The 18,198-nt window shown below is 43.2% G+C and overlaps 1 protein-coding gene across 3 annotated transcripts in view; it reads left to right on the top strand.

The window, feature by feature from the left end:
• ITPR1 (inositol 1,4,5-trisphosphate receptor type 1) overlaps window positions 1-18,198 on the top strand; it is a 317,422-nt gene that overhangs the window by 204,459 nt on the left and 94,765 nt on the right. For all 3 annotated transcript variants that reach the window (XM_046673482.1, XM_046673473.1, XM_046673467.1), the window contains 2 exons: window positions 6,384-6,516; window positions 8,500-8,690. In XM_046673482.1, coding sequence (XP_046529438.1) covers window positions 6,384-6,516; window positions 8,500-8,690 — 324 coding nt within the window. The remainder of the gene's footprint in view (window positions 1-6,383; window positions 6,517-8,499; window positions 8,691-18,198) is intronic.

Genomic DNA, 18,198 nt, shown 5'->3' with positions numbered 1-18,198 from the left:
CGGTGCCAGCAAATATGGGTGCTTCTCAGTTGTCCTGGTTGAGTGTCTGAGTAGTTGTGGTGAAATGTCTGTCCTGGTGGGTGGTAGATGTGGGAGGGAAGTGTGTAGCCTGGCTTGGAACTGATCATTGCTGTAACTGAGGTGAGGCTTGGTGTAGAAAGAAAATTCTGAGGAGCCGGAGCTAAACCAAACTGCCCCTGTAGGCAAGGGCCTGTGGCTCTCTGAAGGCTTCCACACAGAACTGTCGTCTCAGTCTGGAGATGTGCAGTTGAGAAATTCTGGAATGTCAGGACCTTTCGGTTGTACATAATAGACTCTGGGTCTTGTACAGAGATGACGTGAACTTGAAGTTCTAGATATTAATGTATAGTTTTGGTGAAAGCTGCTATTAAAGTTATAGTTTCACGATGTACTCTTTCTGTTCTTGCTGTCACAAACTAAACTTGTTAATTGAGGGACTAGAATTAATTAAGGCGTCGAAATTCATAGAGAAGGTTTTTGGGGAGGCATATTTCCAAGTATCAATTTACTTTCAGAAACTGTTCTAAAATCACAGTAGTTAAAGTGAGAATGAAGCACACTTTGAAAGAAGTCTATGGAAAATCCTAAAAATGAAACAGATCATTGAATGGCTGAATTGCAATATGGATGCTTTACAATGATCAGTCTCTAAAATTCTAATCAGAGTTCTTCATCGTTGATGGCTTTGATTAGAACGCTGTGTCCTGGTGGGCTGGGGAGAGCCAAGGTCCCATGTGTGTGTCTGCTCAGAAGCGTATGCGTTGATGTTCTTATGCATGCGCTGTGCAATAACGCATGAATGAATCCTAAGGACCTGCCCAGTTGAGTCTTGCATTATAACCCCTTTTGGGTTCATGTAAAAGTACATAATGTGGAACTTCCTTTTCATATTCTTTGCAAAAAATAACGTTGGCCAGAAAAGTCATACGCCCTGCTCGTCTTAAACAGTGCACTAGGGTTGGGAGATGGGGTGGTTGTTAAGCAGTATCCAAAGTAACCGAGCATTACTCTTTGGGGAAAAACAAAAACAGGCCTCTGCTCCTTTTGTGTAACTCTTCGTTGTATGAGCTCTGAGTGTATTTTATTTGCGACTGATGCTGAAGATGGTAGTATCTCCTAGTGTCGTGCTTAAAATGCAATTTCTGCATGCTTAGCAGGAGCTTGAACCGAGTCCACCCCTGAGGCAACTGGAAGACCATAAAAGGGTACGTAGTCTTGGGTGCTGGGAGCCAATGATCGTAACCCTGCCCTCAGCCACACCCTATGACCGAAAGACAGTTTTTGTTGTTGTTGATGTTGTTAAAGTACTAATTGGCTCATGACCAGTCACAGCCAATTATATAAATGAAACTAACTGGTGATTCCACCTGTTATCTACCTGCTCACACCCGTGCACCCAGCCAGCCTCAAAATAATGAAGGAGTGAGCTCCTCGTGTCCTTTTATCTTTTCCTGTGGTGGCCTTCTACTTAGGCGAAGGCTTAAAAAATTTCCTTTTGTGTAAGTAACTGATGATTATTATGGATATAAAAACTTATATAAACAAAAAAGTATAATGACAAAAATGTTCACAATTTATATTACCTAGCTATGAAAGCTGCTAATGATTCAATATTTCCTTCTCTCTACTCTTTTTACAAATGGGAGAATGTCTGTCAACAAACACACTCATTGTCATGAGATTATTTGAGTGTACAACTTTTGTTCCCTGCTTTTGTCATTTAATATTACATCTGAGCATTTTCTTTGAAAGTCTTTGAAAGTTACAGCTGTCTAAAGTTCTACAAAGTAACAAGTCATTTGTAATTTTTTCCTTTGGCAAGGAAATGAACCAGTGTGTATATCTTTGGTTAGACTCTTAGAAGGAGAATTGCTAGGCCAAAGGGTAGATACTTTCTTAAGGTGCTGATTATGCATTGCTAAACCATTTTCTAGAAGGCTATGTACATCATTAGCATGCTGACCAGCATTGATTTCATGTAATGCATTTTTGGAAGATAACCAGATGTCCTGGTTTTCTGAGCGCTTATCATATGCCGATTACTGTGCTAAGACTTGTACATATGTTAACTCATCAATTTTTATTAATATTGACACTGACCCGGTAACACAAGCCTTCATCCCCATTTCACAGATTAGGAAACTGAGAACCAGAGAGGTTAGATGCCTTACTCAAGGTCATGGGGTTAGAAAATGAGCAGTCATTGCAAAGACTGCCTTGAAATTGTCATCAGTGTCGAAAGTATGCCTGAGATAAATTGGTGTCCTGGTGCACATTTGTTCTTTTCACACACCCCAGTCCCACCACATCCCAAGTCCTTTCCTTTCCCTTGTGATTGGGATTTCTTAGGGCTTGACCGAAGAATAGCTCCCAAGTAGTTGGCATTTAGCCCTTCTCCTCCAGCTTCGAGTATCTCCTGCAGTTTGTTGACCCAAGACACCTTACATTCCTATATTTTCCATCTTTGCCTATCCTTTAAGAATTATCCTAGGTCTTAGAAGTAGTTGGTATAGCCACGTTGCTGTCCCTGGTGCCCTAAACTCTCCAGAGACACGGTATTGAATGTTGCCTAAGCACATGAGCTTTGGAATTACAAACAGGTTCAAGTCCCTTTGCCAGCCCCCAGCTGTGGATTTGGGGCTAGTTATTTAATTTCCCTGTGTCTCCGTTTCTTCTGCTGTAAAATGGGGATGGTAATAGTCTCCATCCCTTAGGACTGTTCTTTGGAGCCGTGCGCATGAAGAACCTAGCACAGTAGCTGGATTCTGATAAGGGACAGTAACTACTGTCTTGTCGTCACCATGCAGATTGAGATGCTTCAGTAATTTGGTGGACAACAGGACTAGGAAAAGGAAGTATTTTTAAATCAAGGCGCTACCCTAGTGCTGACTAAGGTGTGAAAGGCTCACCTCTCATGTGAGAGGGTGATCTTTCCTGAAGCACATGACTTTTAAGTGGCTACAGCCTGGGAAGCCGAAAGGTCACTTTTTTCTCTCCTTTGCGTGCAGCGCTATTAGCTTCTAAGTTCCTTGTTCAATGCTTGGCCATATTCCCACACAGTTCATCAGCCGCTGCTTTAGTTGATAGACTGAAACTTATCTTTGAACCGAGGTTCCAGGCAGGAGCTTGGTTTCATGACTCCACCACCAATCTTCCATTTTCACTCTTTTAACCTGACACTTATTGCAAAGGAAACTCTTTGCCTTTTCTCAGTCTTAGGTAAGAATGTGTGTAGAATTTCTTACCAGAGACAAACATCTGATATTTGTTTGCATACTGTAGGTGTAAACTGATGGGAAAAAAAAAAACAAACAGCAACTAGTATTATCTTTTGAAAAGGGCTGCATGACCAAATGTTAAATGACGTTATTTGGGAAGTCAGGTTTTTTTTTCCCTTCTCCGCAATCAGGTTTCTCAGCCTGGTACACTGTGAACCGCTTAGTGCTGTTGAGTAATTTATATCAAGATGATTAGGAAGACTTTTCTCTGCAGATTTTAATTTTTCCTAAATTAAACCACTGGCTCAGAAAAACAGAATTTTCCTTGAACCTAAGTTTTCACACTAGGGATTTGCATAACTTTTAATAATGATTATCCACTTTCTCTTTCTATTCCCTTTTACCTAAAATTCTCAATCTTTATTCTTTCAGAAAAGAAATGGATCTCCTCTTGTCAAAAAAAAAAAAAAAAATGAAATCCCTGTGGTTTTTTTTTTCTCTTGCATTTTATTTATTTATTTATTTTTTGTGGATAGAAGGTGAGATGAATATGTGCCAAAAACCTTATAATTAAGAGGAAAAAAAATAAAAGTTTGTGGGGTAGAATGTGTGTGTTGCTTTTTCCATAATGAGCACATTTCATGATATTCTCTTATGGGGAAAGATGTACCATTTGATGCATCAGTTGCTATGGTAACTGCTAGGGTTTTTCTGTGGAAGGAGAGGCAGAATGGTAAAATGACATCCCTTTGTAACTTCAGTTTGGCCTCCAGGCTGCATAAATGTAAAGTTCCTGTTCCTGATGTCCACGTGTTCCCGGATGGCATGTGTTCCCTTCTTTACCTTCTGCATGCTTTACTGCAGACTGACCAGCTCTTGCTGATTACCCTCAAAACCCTGAGGAGCAGAAAATCGAGCCGAGTTGCTCTGGCCCTAAGTGGAATTGTAGTGCTGGGGCTCTGGTTGAGACTTCCCTAAAGGATACGTGGTTGTCAGCTGGTCACAGTCACCATGCCTTTGACCCTTGAACCCTATGATCCTCCAGATTCTTGGCTGTCTTCTGTGGCTGTGGCTTACCTGCCATCTACCTCTCAAACAATGTTCTTGTGGTGCCAAAGGGGATCCAGTTAGAGAATTAGGATGGTTTACTGCCAACCATTCCTATTGTGGAATCTCAAAGTGTGTATCTTTTTGAAAGAAAATCAGATCGATGCATCATTATGCTGCAAAAGGGAAATTGCATTTAATCTCCTATTATATTCAACATGGAGGTAACCTTTTCTTTCCCCTTTTTCTTTCCCAGTAGGCTTTCTTGAATGTTCCTTTGAAATTTGTGTTTCTCTTATGAAGTCATCCTTTTAAATCACTATCTTCTCAATGATGGCTTTAGAGAGTGTTTATGTGTTTGTACTGGTGCCGGAGACTTGAACACCGGCAAAACTATATCTTTATCCCAAAATATGGTTTTCTAAACCATTTAAGGATATTGTACTGAAAACAGTTTACTTAAAAAGTCCTTGAAAACATCACAAATAACGTACCGTGTTGGATGCACTCTCAGAATTTTGAATGTTGGTCGAGATAGGAAATGAATTTCATAGCTAAGAGAAGCACCCTCCTTTGCTGAACTACAATGTGAGACATATTTATGGGTGGAATGCAGAGAGGAAAATTGAGATCTTTCGTTTCCTGAGCTTTCACTTAAGTATCAGTCCTGCGCCCCATCCCCTCCTGTTTTGTCCCACCCCGGCCCATTTTGTCCCTGGAGTCTTTGACCAGTAGCATGAATAACAAAGGAGAAACACCTGACAATGCAGCCCTGGAACCTTACAGGAGTGCCCTTTGCCTCCCCACCACCCTCAGGGCGCCCCTCCTCTTCCTCTCCCTTCCCTCCCGTCTTGTTTTTCAAACACCCCACTTGAAGTCTCCAGACCTATTCTCGGAGCTTATTAACAAATCACCTTAGATTCTACTGACTCATGTTACAGTTGCGGATCTCTTTAGAAGAACTCTTGAGTCTCTATTTTAGAGACCTGCTATATTTCAACACCTCTTCTCTCTGCTAGACTTCTCACTTACCTCTCTTGATGGTGTCCCAGAGGAACTGCATGCCTTACTACTTTGTCCCTGGGAAAGAGTCCGGGGGAAATCCACACAGCCTTTGACTCTTAGAAACTTCCAGATTGGGAGATGGTCAGAGAGTCCCTTAGCATGACTGCAAGTGGAATAGAGCTGAGAATTAATCCTGCTTCTTTGTGTTGCTTTGCCAATGTCTCCTAGTATTAGAGAACAAATCAAAGTTTTATTTATTTATTTTTTTGATTGGAATTATGGGAAAGAGTTATTAAACCCCCAGTCCAGGATTCCTTTGATATGTATATTTTTAAAACTTTTTATGGAAATATTCAAATATATATGAAAGAAGGTTCAAGAGAACCTTCCTTCATAACTCAGCTTCAACAACTATGAATTCGTGCCCACTCTTTTCTCGTTTGTACCCCTTCCTGTTCCCCTCCTCCCATATTATTTCAAAGCAAGTCCCAAATGTCATTTCATCCATAGTGCTTATTTTTGATTGACATTTCTGATATCTTCCACTAATTTATTTTCTATAGCATTATTTTTTCTTCAACATTTGGCCTATTAACTATTTCTGTAAGAAAGACTTACTTTCAGCTTATTTTATTATTATACTCTATTACTCTGGTATCTTAATATTTTCTTAGGATCTTGGGAATAAACCATGTGCTTGGTGTAACATTTTTCTATTGCTATATGGAAGCTGACCTGTAAAATTTTCAATTTGTCCAAATTTTATTGGCTTACCCCTAGGGACTTTTTTGTTTGTTTTTGTTATTGTTAGTTGACCTTCAAAATTAATGTTCTATCTTTTTTAAAACTGTGTGAGAGAGTTCTTCAGATATTTAATATTCTAGATTGATGGGGTTTTTTTGTGATCTAGTTTTCTGAGAAAATATTGGAGAAGTTAACTTTAGAGTTTCCAAATGCTTTTATTAATAATTTGTTTTTTCACTGAGTGAAACTGAGCCAATTATAACTGAGTACCCCTGTATTTTTTTAATATTAGTTGCTCAGTTATGCATTAAATTCAGAACCTGATTTCATTATCCTGTTTGAATTAAGGGTGAGGCGCTCAGGCAAATTTTGGTCAACCGTTACTATGGAAACATCAGACCTTCAGGAAGAAGAGAGAGCCTTACCAGCTTTGGCAATGGCCCGCTGTCACCAGGAGGACCCAGCAAGCCTGGGGGAGGAGGTAGGCTGTGTGGTGTGCTAATTAGCTGCACGTGTGAATTGAGTGCGCCCCGTGAGAGCTGAGTGTTTCTACTTAACAGGTTGAAACTCTAACAGATGAATTTGGGTTGCTAGTGTATTTTTTAGCAACTTGTTTTGTCTTTGGCCTACCATCAAACTGATGTCTAAAAATATTTCCCCGTGAGGAGATATTGGCTAAGCCTTTTGCCCCTCTTTCCCATGCTGCATCCCTCTTGGTGATATTTGAATGACTCAAGGAACTTGATTTTATTGCACATTTTCTTGTGATCATTAGGACTCATGTTTTCCCATAAAAGGATGATGATGTTGGCAGTGAGGATGGTCAAAGCTACCATTTATTGTACACTTTCCAAGTGCCAAAGACTCTCCCAAGCATTTTACATTCTTGATCTTATTTTCTCCTCCAAGTGACCTGTTATATGGTCAGTACTGTTGTTACCCCAGTTTAGCAGAGGAAATGGAAGTAGTGACAGGTCTATAATTTGAACCCTGGTATATCTAATTATAACGCTTGTGCTGTGTGCCTCCCCAAACTCTTAGGGGAGTTTACTAAAAAAAATCCCTGTATAGAATTGTTTAAAAGCATTGTAATCACAATTAAAGGTAACAGTTGCAACAAGGTTCAACTCAGTTGTGGGTGTTGATTTTAAGGGAGGCCAGGAGCTCAGTGCTTGAAGCACAAATGTGAGCAGCCTGATTCCCTGTCTGTAAAGATGGCTGGTAGGCACTGCAGACCCTTGGTGGGTTCTGTAGGTGGCAAAATACTTGATGCTTAATAAATTTCTCCTAGCAACTTCTGGGGAGGGATCTTGGGTTTCTCACCAGATGAAAACTTGAAGCATATTTGCTCATTAATGGAGCTGTGCAACTTCAGGGAAGATGCAGTTCTCAGGGCATCCCAGAAATGAGACCTTAGCTTTTCATCCAAAAGTTCCCAGGGAGTCTCAAGCAGAAGTTCCTCACACAACATCTCAAAACTATTTCTCTTTACTTTCCGTAGTGAGATCACTCAACAAATTTGTGAGGCCCTGGGGAGGCATCACATGGTGGGTTTGGAAATGCGTCAGAGACAGATTCTGCTTTAAGAAGCTGTGGGAGAGAAGATGTGCAACCCAGTTTCTCCCTTGTGCTGTAGATATAATAGATCTAGATAGTCAAGGATGAGCAGCATAAGGGAGAGGCCATTTGAATTGAGCTCTGCAGGGAAGGACTGAGAGATGATTTTCTATTTTTCTGAAATTGATCAGCCCCTTTCCCCATGTACATTAATATTTCAGTTATTGCCAATAATAATGTAAAGCAAGGTCTTGAATAAGCACTTGCTATACACAGTCGGAATCCATTCCACTAAATGGTATAAAGCCTCACATATATTCATCTCATATGAAGCTCAGGGGGGATGGGAACGTCATTTATTTTGTTCACTCCCCTATCCCCAGCTCTTGGCTCCGTGCCAAGCACTCAGTAAATATTTGTTGAATGAATGAATGAATAGATAAGTTATGTGAAAGGGTAAGTTTGGGGCTAGGGTGGATTTGTTTGAAAGAGGGCTAAAGTGATTGTTATAGGCTATGCCTTCTTAGGCGTGTTCTAAGAAGTGTTTAAGTTCAGTTTGTCTCTTAAATTCAAAGCCATTCTTAATAATTCTGCCCCAAGTCATTGTATTTTAATGTAAAGGCGAGTCTTGGCTGGATGGCTTTAGGTATCTCACTGGAAAAGTATCATTCTTTCTTCATCTTCTCTGCCTGCATTCAAATACCATCTCTATTACTTATAAACTGGGTATCCTTGGACAAGTGACTTCATCTGTGTTAATAATCGTTATCTTCCATTGGAGTTAAGAAGGTTAAAAGAGATGATACCGTTAAAGTGTTGGGTGCATAACGTGCTGGTGATACGAAGTGTGCTATAAATGTTAGCTGCTCTGATTGCGGTTAATAAGAACAATGTTCCATCTTCCTAGGAGGAGGTTCCGGGTCCAGCTCCATGAGCAGGGGTGAGATGAGCCTGGCTGAGGTCCAGTGCCACCTCGACAAGGAGGGGGCCTCCAATCTAGTCATCGATCTCATAATGAATGCATCCAGTGACCGAGTGTTCCATGAAAGCATTCTCCTGGCCATCGCCCTTCTGGAAGGAGGCAACACCACCATACAGGTAGGAAGGTGGCGTGGCCGCTGGTGCGACATCCCTGCTGAGCCTGAGGAGACTCCGTTCTGGGAGCCAGATAGCCAGGTGGTGCCAGGGCTCTTGTGTGAGGGACAGCTCATTCTTAGAACACAAAATTCTGTTGTTCTGAAAATCAAATTCTGTTGATATCTTGCTGTGGTCATTCAGTTATAATTCAGACTTGGTTCCAAAACATGAGTTACATTTGAAAATTGATAAAATGCTGAGGATCTGCAAAGAAAACTGGCCTAGGATCAGGGGCATAGTAGCTACTCTGTAAAACTTTGTTCAATGAATGATTGGATGAAGTATATTTACACTTTTTGTCCAGGATCATGGAGGATCCCATCACAAGATGGGAGTTTGGACTATGTGTGCTATTTAGATTTGATTTTTATATCTATAGACACTGCAGCTATTGATGACCGTAAATTTCTCTTCCTTTTAACTGAAATGTTCAAGAAAACCAAACCAATTTGAATTAATAGAGAAAAGCCAGGCCAGGTTAGTCAAAGATGAGTAGATGATTTTTTGTAAGCTGTGTAAGATATATATTTAAAGATAATAAAAACTTGAATTCTTGGGAGAAATCTTAAAGAAGCAATTTTAATAATACATATATAAGATAATTTTCATGGAGAAAGGGCAATTAAAATGATTCCTTTAAGTCTTTGTAATACCCCCTTCGTGCATGCCTCCTTTTTTGTGGCTCTCTGAATAAGGGTTTACTTAGCTGTATGTGTGTTTGTGTTTCTCTCTGGTCCTCAAGAAGTTTTACATAGAAAAGAAATTGTACTCCGTTGTTTCCCTTCATTGATTTAAACAGTGAACCTATATTAACGGAAAGCACACAAACACCCGTATTTTGATAACAGCTTTATTGAGATATAATTTACATATCATACTCACCCTTATGTATGTATGACTTGACATTGTGTTATTGGTCTTGAATTTAAATTCAGAGTCTGGATTAATGAAGTCTTGGTTCTTTGTGCAGTTTAGAAAAGGGCGTGGGTAGGTTTGCCCTGGGCCAGGGCACCTGGATTTCAGCCCCAACTCACTCTTCCTACCAGGCGCCCTGTGCCTTGAGCAACCTGCACAGCCAACTGCAGTGGCCCTGTCTTTTGCTCTCCAATCCCCGCTTGCCCCAATACACACTTTTGAAGTCATTGTGCACTGCACTAAGTTGAAATTTGTGCCAATGGCAGAGTCTGAGTTGTCAGCTGTCACGTGTTGGAGTTGTTGTTTGATTTTGTCACACATGAGTCTGACAGTGAGCCTGGGTAACTTCTGCAGCCCTTCTCATCATTAGGATTTGCCCACCCCCTGCTGTGTCCTTGGTGTTGGGGTGAGTGTGTCAGAATGCCAGCAGTGCTGAAACGCTCCTTGTCTTTGAACCATGTGATTTCCAGTGACTAGATCAGTTGAACTAAACATTTATTGAGCACTTTGTGTGTACACGGTACTTTACTAGGGCCTGCAGGACAGTGGTTTCCAGACACAGGAACTAGTCTGTTCATAAGTATTTTCTTCAGGCATAGCCAGATGTGAAAACTGAGGGCAGTGTGGTAAGTTTTTTGTAAACCAAATGTATTGGTTGAAGGACCATCTGACCGTTTTATTCTGAGACTATATTCTCTCCATTTTTTTTTTTTTTAAGCTCCAATGTCTTTCTTTAATGAAATGGTGTTAATAGTGGATGACAGTTTTGAGTTTTTTCTCTATTGGCCAAGTAAGAATTTGGAAACCCTATGTTGTTCCCTTCCCTCTCCCAAATTTTTTTTAAAGCTTTAGTAATTTGAGAAATCTCAGAATCCCAGAGGCTTGGTCTTGAAGAAATTGAAAATCTAGCAAAGATATAAGAACGATGTGTATATTGTGCGCATAGGAAGTTATGCCTCAAGAATAGTGTGTACTGCCATCCAAGAGGTTGGCAGAACAGAACAGAACTGTGGACCCTCTGAGGAAGACGTAACGATATCTGTGTGAGGAGCTGGTGAAAGATGTTTCGATGAGATGGGCTTTGAGCGATGGGTATGGGTCTGAAAGGTGGAAATTGGGCGTGGAGCTGGGGCATGGGAAGGCTCGGTCATGCTGCGTGGAAGGGAAGGCCCAGAGGCACAAGAGCAGCAGCTGTGCTGGCAGAACTGGGACTGGGCCCTTCAGACTGGGCAGAGCTGGTGCAGGAAGGTGCGAGGGGACGGGGGGATGGGTACTGGGGTCTGTATACAGCAGCATGGCAGCCCTCCATGAGGCCTCAAGCCTGTGATTTAGCACCATAAATCTGTCAGTGTAGAACAGGTACACTGAGGAGAGCAGGGTCCAGAAGGAGGCAGTCCAACAATCAAAAAGTTAATTAGCAGTAATTTAGGAGAGAGCTAATGAGAGCCTGAACTCAAAACAAATGTATGATAGAATTGGTCCTAACTTGGGAGGTGTGGGGCACAAGGGAGCCCTTTGGGGTGATGGAGACATTCTACATCTTGGTCTATGTGGTGGTAACAATGGGTCTACACCTATTTCAAACTCAGTGAGCCACACAGTTCAAATTGGTGTGTTTTACTGTACATGAGTTACACCTCAATAACAAAGAAAAAAAAGAGAGAAAAAGAGGTCCTGAACCTGGTGGGGTAAGGGGATGTGGGACAGGATATCATGAATGGAGACTCTCCTACACCCCGTGCTCAAGGCCCAGGCCTTGGACCCGTGCATAGTTAGTGTAAATGTTGGCCAAAATGGCGGCTGATCGGATGTGGGAGACAAGAAGGTCAGAGCTCCAGCTGGCTCTCAAGGCTTTAAAAAGTCTGGATGCCTAGACACAAGAAGACCGTTAGTTAGAGAATAATGAAGCATGGAGAGGGCTTGCGGGGGCTGAGGGCTGCCAGCGCTAAGGCTGGCTGGCAAGATGAAGTCTGAGGTTCTGGCGAGATGCCGTGTTTTTCACAGTGTACCCCTGATGGTGATGGCAAGGCACACAGAAGCTGTTTTTCCTTCAAGTTCTTTATCTTGTAAAGTAATTATGAATATTAGTTTCATGTTTTCACACATTTATTACTCATATGCTCAGGCTCCAGAAGAAATGCCACGATGGAGTTCGAGTAGTTTAGCCTCTCAGGGAGTGGAGCTGTTTTCTCTTGACGGAGCGGGTGTGCTCATGAGTGGGTGGGCCTGCACGTGGCCCTCTGGATGTGGTGGCCTGTGGACCCCCGGCCTGGATGAGAAGGCACAGCACTGAGAGCACGTGCACGCGCTCTCTCTCTCCTTCTCCTCCTGCTGAGCTCTTGGGGGTTGGAGGGGCAAATCTAACCCATCACCTCATTAGAGACCTGTGGTTCCAGGAAAATTTATTCTAGCCTAGGGCTGATTTGTGAGATCCCCTTGGCCCTGAGCTTCTTTTTCTCTGGAGAAAATGATGTAGAACTCGACTTGTCTGGGGCCAGTTAAGGACAAACACCCTGAAGCCCCAGGGAGCGGGATTCAAAGTTTCATCTTGCCTTAGAGATGCCGGTTCAAAGTAGTAAATGACCAGCTGGGAAGTTAATTTGAGTTGAGTAAAGACTGCAGTTTTGGCTATTAATGATTGCTGAAATGCTGTAATCCATTAAAGACAGGGTAGGTTCCAGCTGGAACTCACTGCCCGTTATCACTTCCTGTTCCACGTGATGTGTTACAGTCTCAGGAAGGGAAATTGGTCTGTGGTCAGGTGGGCTTCCCTAGATTCATGTTTCTCAGTGACAGGTAGTAGAAAGGGCAATCACAGGGGAGTATGCAGGGCTGCACGGTTCCAGAACAGTATCTTGTCTGTCCAAGAAAAGGGCAGCAGAGGGCCATTATGTGTATTACCACCTCCTCCCAGGATTTGGGACATGTTTCACATAGAAAAGAGTGGAAATGAGACCTGCTGCCCAGTCTGGTTGTGTGTGGGATTAGGGAAGTTATGTTCATGTGTCTATAAAGTGTGAGACGTAAGTGTGGACTCCTGGGTTCCTTGCAGCTTTGAACCAGGACTTTTTAGCAATTATTAGGTATTTTCCCAGGAGTTCTTAGAACCCGGTGGCGATGGCTGGCTGGTTCCATTTCTGAAGTCTTCTCTGTCTTGTGAAAATAGTTATTTAAAATATAGTGATTGGACAAACTATGTTACATCCATACAACAGAATACCACTCAGCAATAAAGAGGAGTGAGCTACTGATAAATATAATAACTTCATTGCATCTCAAAAGCATTACTCTGAGTGAAAGAAGCCAATCTCAAAAGGTGACACACTGTATGGTTCTATTTATATGACATTCTCAAAAGGACAAGACTATTGTGATGGAGAACAGATCAATGTTTGCCACAGTAGGAGTGAGGGGACGGTTTGAGTATAAAGGAATAGCACAAAGAAGTTTTTTGGGTGATGACACTGTTGTGTATCCTGCTTTTGGTGGTGGACACACAAATCGATATATGTATGAAAATTTATAGAACTCTATACCAAAAAAGTCAATTTTACTTTCTGATCATTTGAAAAATTAAAGTAAAAACTATACTGATGATGATGACAGCCAACCTTTATTAAGTGCTTACTGTGGGCCAGGAATTGTGCTTAAGTGCTTTTCATGCATCATCTCATTTAATCCTCACAATCTCCCTGTGAGGTGGGTGCCATGATTATCCCTTTTTATAGATGAGGAAACTAAAACACAAAATCGTTAAGGAACTTGCCCCAAATCCTACAAGCAATAAGTAGCAGAGCCAAGATTTGAACCAAGGCAGCTTGTCTCCCCAAACTCCTCCTTGCCTGTAATGGGCTTCATTCTTCAGGATGATAGTGAAGACCTGAGGAAGAAGGCAGGAGCTTTATAAAGGTAGATGACTTTCTCCTTCTTACAAGGTAACTCCTTGTCATCTCCCAAGACAGAGGGGTAAGTGGGCCAGGGATGGGTTCATGGCTGCAGAGCTCAGTAGAGAAGACAAATGAGACCAGTATCCAAATTCTGTTGAATTGGTCATTCACTGTTTATGAAGTTCTTTCACTCAAGCAATCTCATTTGAGTCTCCAGTTGCCCTGTGAGGTATGCTGGTCATGCATTGTCCCGTCACAGAGTTGGGGAGACAGAAGTTCAGCGAGGGTTATGACTCACTGAGAGCTACAGAGCTACACAAAATCTGGTGAATATCACATGCCTCTTGTCCCCTCCCCCATTTTAGCTATCTATCACTGAATAACCAACTCAAAACTTAATGGCTCAAAAGCAATGGCCATTCTGATACTTGTCACAATTCTATGAGCTTGGTCTCAGCTGGGTGGTTCTTCTGCTATGTGTGATCATGGATGGGCTACAGTCATCAGGGGCTTGATTGGGCTGGAACAGCCAAGGTGACCACTTGTATGGCTGTGGCACTTAGTGCTAGCTCTCAGCTGGAGCTCAGCTGGGGCTATTCCCTGGAACAGCTTGGTTCTCCTCCATGTGACCTTGCCATGTGTGTTTGGCCTTCTTAGAATGTAGCTGAGTTCTAAGAAGTAGTGTTTCATGAAGCAGGAAGTGGAAGCTACCAGTCTTTTTAAGGCCTGAGCTTGGAATTCCTAGCACGTCACCTCTGCCACGTTCTATTGGTCAAAACCAGTTATGAGGCCAGCCTAGTTTCAGAGGGAGGGGAGAAAAGCTCCACCTCTTGTTGCAAGGAGGCTTGTGTATAAAAGGAGAGAGGGAATTCTGGGGGGCCACCTTTAGAGACTGGCTCCCACTCCCCCATTATAATTGATTGAGCACCTACCACAGGTCAGTCAAGCCTCTGAGTTGGGTGCTACAGCTTGGTTCTCCCTGGGAATTCAGTCCCATTTTCGTACAACTGTTGACACATGTCCTTCCCCTTTTGGAAGATTTGTAAAAATTCAGTCTTGTCCTGAAGATAAGGTCACTGGGGACCTTAGCTTTCCAGAAGTTGCCTAGACCTTAGAGGATTCAGTTTATGGAAATCTAAAAATAAGGACATACTGTGCTTGCTAGGAACCCTAGTGGAGAGGATTATCTGTCACATCATCATCTTGTTATCTATCACATCATCACCTAAAGCCCTGAAATGCCTGGAAGCAAACTTGAGGCTATGGCCTGGCCCTAATAAACTCCAAGGGATGGTGTCCCCAAGTCTTCCAGCATCTTCTGATAGTAGTAACGCCTGAGGATGGATATTGCCTCCAAAACTTCTCCTACCTGGGTGCCATCAAAGCAGCTCAGATTTCATGGTGGACCCTCTGCTTATAGGAACAAGGAGATAGTACCACCTCCCTTGGGTTCCCTGGGAATGGTGGCACCTTGTTGAGCCATGGAATCAAGCTTCTCTTTAAGAGTAATTCCTGCTTTTTTTCTCCCCACTCTGGTGCCACCCTCTTCCTGCCAGCCTCCAGAAGAAATCTTTCTTTTCTGCTTGATGTTTTGTAGCAAGTGGGAAACTATAAAATAAGCATTTGCTTATGAATTAATTTTTGGCACACTCAGGGCTCAGCAAGCCTCATGGCACTTGCATATCCGTCCTTCGAGTCCTTGCCAATTTCTGTGTTCCTTCCTCCTGAGATGTTCCCACCAGCACCGGGGGGAAGTTCCCTTCGCTTCCTCTTCCCAGCAGGACAGAGGCTGTCCTCACCTGAGGAGGAGGTGGTGTAGAGTGTATCACTGAACATGCCTTGTGTTTGGTGGTTTTTTTAAGCAAATACAGATATTTGGGGATGGATGTGCTGACGTGACCATAGAGAACTTCATATCAAATTAAGGGGACAGATATAAAAAAAGAAAATTTTTTTGGACTAATTGCTTCCGGTTGCAGAAGCAAAGTCGATTTTGTGTATCAAATAGCTGCCCACGGCTATCCCTATGCCAAGTCTAGCCTAGAGACACACCCAAAAAGAGTTTTCTTTTCTGCACGTACGCAGCTGGAGTTGGAAAATGTGAGAAGTGCTCTGTCAGGAAACTGGCTTGCAAATTCAGCTGAGAAAGATCCCTAGTCCATGGGGCCTTTCCCCCACCCCACACTTATTTTTTGAGGTTGGCTTAAGAAATCAACCCGAGAGCCAATATTAGATACGAAATCTCCCACCTCTTCCAGAGGAAGTCACTGCAAGAATGCCCTGTGGGAGGAGCACATTGGTTTGGCCACCTCTGACCCCGGTTAGCAGAGAGACGAAGCCGGAAAGGGTGATTTGATTTGCCTTTGCTGGAAATGGAAGGCCAGTTTGAGAGGAAGATCAGCCTTGGGTTGACAGGGCAGTCACCCCGAGGAGGAGGGAGAGATTGGTGTGTGAGCAAGTTACGTAAAAGGGTGTTGTTTTTGGCAGAGAAGTCAGAAATGAGTCACTTCTGAGTGGTGTTTTCTGACCTCAGGTTTTTATCCATGTGGGAAACGAATGTAGCCAGCAGTAGAGTCAGAAGACTGCTTTCTCCCCCAGGGGGCTGGGGAGGGGATGTTGGCATTAAAATAAAAGGGAGGCAGGTGGCCTGGCCCCAGGAGGCTCCCTTGGACACTGTGCCATTCAGCTGAAGCCATGAGGGGTCCAAACAGCAAAGCTGCCCCAACGTGGTTCGTGGCTGGGGGTACGTGCCCCTCCTGTTGGCCCTTCTTTGGAAGTTGGTAACATAGGGTTGGGGACTTTGAGGAGACCCTGAGAAGGGAAGCCTATGGCATGGGAAGGAGCTTGGCCTCCAGAGTGGAAAAACCTCCACTGGAATCCCAGCTCTGTCCCCTGCCAACTGGATGACCTAGGACTTTCCCAGGACTCTTTGAAACTCAGTTTTCTCATCTGTAAGATGAGAGTTAGAAAAACCAGTGCCTTCCTCAAGGAGTTGTTGAGATGATTAACAGAGGATCGTGGGGGTAAAGTGCATGACCCAGTAGATGCCGCAGAAATGCGAGCGGCTGCTGTGAGTGCTGATTTCGTGGAGTGAGGAAGGCTGGGGTTTGAGCCCTGCCTCGGCCACATCCCACCTCAGGGCTCAGGGCAGAGTCCTTGACCTCCCTGAGCCCGGTTCCCGATGGGAGAGCAGGATGGTGACAGGTGACAGTGCCACCTCCCAGGCTTCCTGGGATGGTTAAACAAAGTGATTCACAGAAGGTGCCTCATGCAGTGTCGGGGTCATAGAAAGATCTCCAAATGTGGTGGTGATTATTTTTATTAGTGAAATTTTTATTGTTTAAGAACGGACTTCATTTTATTAGATTTGTTTTCTGTCAAAAACCCTACTTCTGATATTTCACTTTTGTGGAGTGGTTTACGATCCTTTGGGGCTGGGGGTGCTGTTTTATGTTGTTTTCACATGCAGTTCCCCTCAGTCCCTCTGTTTGCATGTTTGAAGTGATTTTAGAGGTCTGGATGCAGGGTACTCACACTGACATATTCTGGGTGAAGCCGAAACCAAAGAGCAGTCCAGTCACTCTGTGGTTTTAAGTGATTCCTGACCCAGGCCTTTTTCTTTCCTTTCTGTTTTTTTGTGCAAATAATTCCTTGGACATACACTCTACCCTCCCTCTCCATTCCCAGGAAACTGGCATGTCATTGAGCAAGAGTCTTATAGGATTATTGGTCTAAATCCAGGTTTTGAGGTGGAAACTCAAAATTTAAAAGTAGTTATCATTCTTGGGAATGTAAGACTTGAACGAACTTTGCTGCAAAGGAGAATGGCCGCTCCCACAGCTCAGTCTTGGTCGTCCATCCTTGGTGCAACTCTTCAAGTGGTGGTGCAGACTAGATAACGCATGCACCTACTGGCTCTCGGTTTTGCAGTTCAGGGCAAGAAATGAGTGCAGGGATTGTCAACACGTTCTTTTGTGGCTCCTTCTCAGTTGGGTTATAACAGTCCTGATGCGGTGGGCCGAGGGGAAGGTGTGCACCCTGGCTCATGCTTTTAGAGGAATTGGAGACCCAATATTATTTTCCTTCTTTCTTGAGTAGCAAAGCTGGCGGTTTAGGCAGAGGTAGACAGTTACGTCTATCTGTTCTTCTGGCCTTCCATAGGAGGACTGTAGGGGTTGAGGGATGACAGGGAGATCTTTGGCAGCCAAGTGTTAATCTCCTTCCTTCCTGTAAACCTAGGAGCACGAATTAGTTTCTAAGAGGAGATGTCTTCAAAGGAAACCTCAGGTTTTTCACGGTCAGAGAAGACTTGAAAATAGTTGTAAATTGAGCCTTCATTTCATTTTATCTTATTAAATCCACAGCAAGCACAGATTTTCCTTCTTTCTTATTTTTCCTTCAAGTCTAACAGGAAGCCTAACTTTCCTTAATGACTTCTGAGTATGGAATGCCTCTTAGAAACTTCCAGGCTGACCAAATTCTCTGCTGGCTGGTGGCATGTTAATCTAGGAGTTGGCAAACTGTGGCGGCCATGTCACATCCAGCCGGCTGCCTGCTTTTGTTTTGTTGTTTTACGGCTTTATTGGAACACAGCCACCTTATTCCTTTAGTATCATCTCTGGCTGCTTTCGCGCTACCAGGGCAGAGTTGAGAAGTGGCAACAGAGA

Source organism: Equus quagga, chromosome 1, assembly GCF_021613505.1.
Source record: "Equus quagga isolate Etosha38 chromosome 1, UCLA_HA_Equagga_1.0, whole genome shotgun sequence".
NCBI lineage: Eukaryota > Metazoa > Chordata > Mammalia > Perissodactyla > Equidae > Equus > Equus quagga.
Note: the sequence above shows the minus strand (reverse complement) of the source record. Positions and strands in the feature narration are given on the sequence as shown.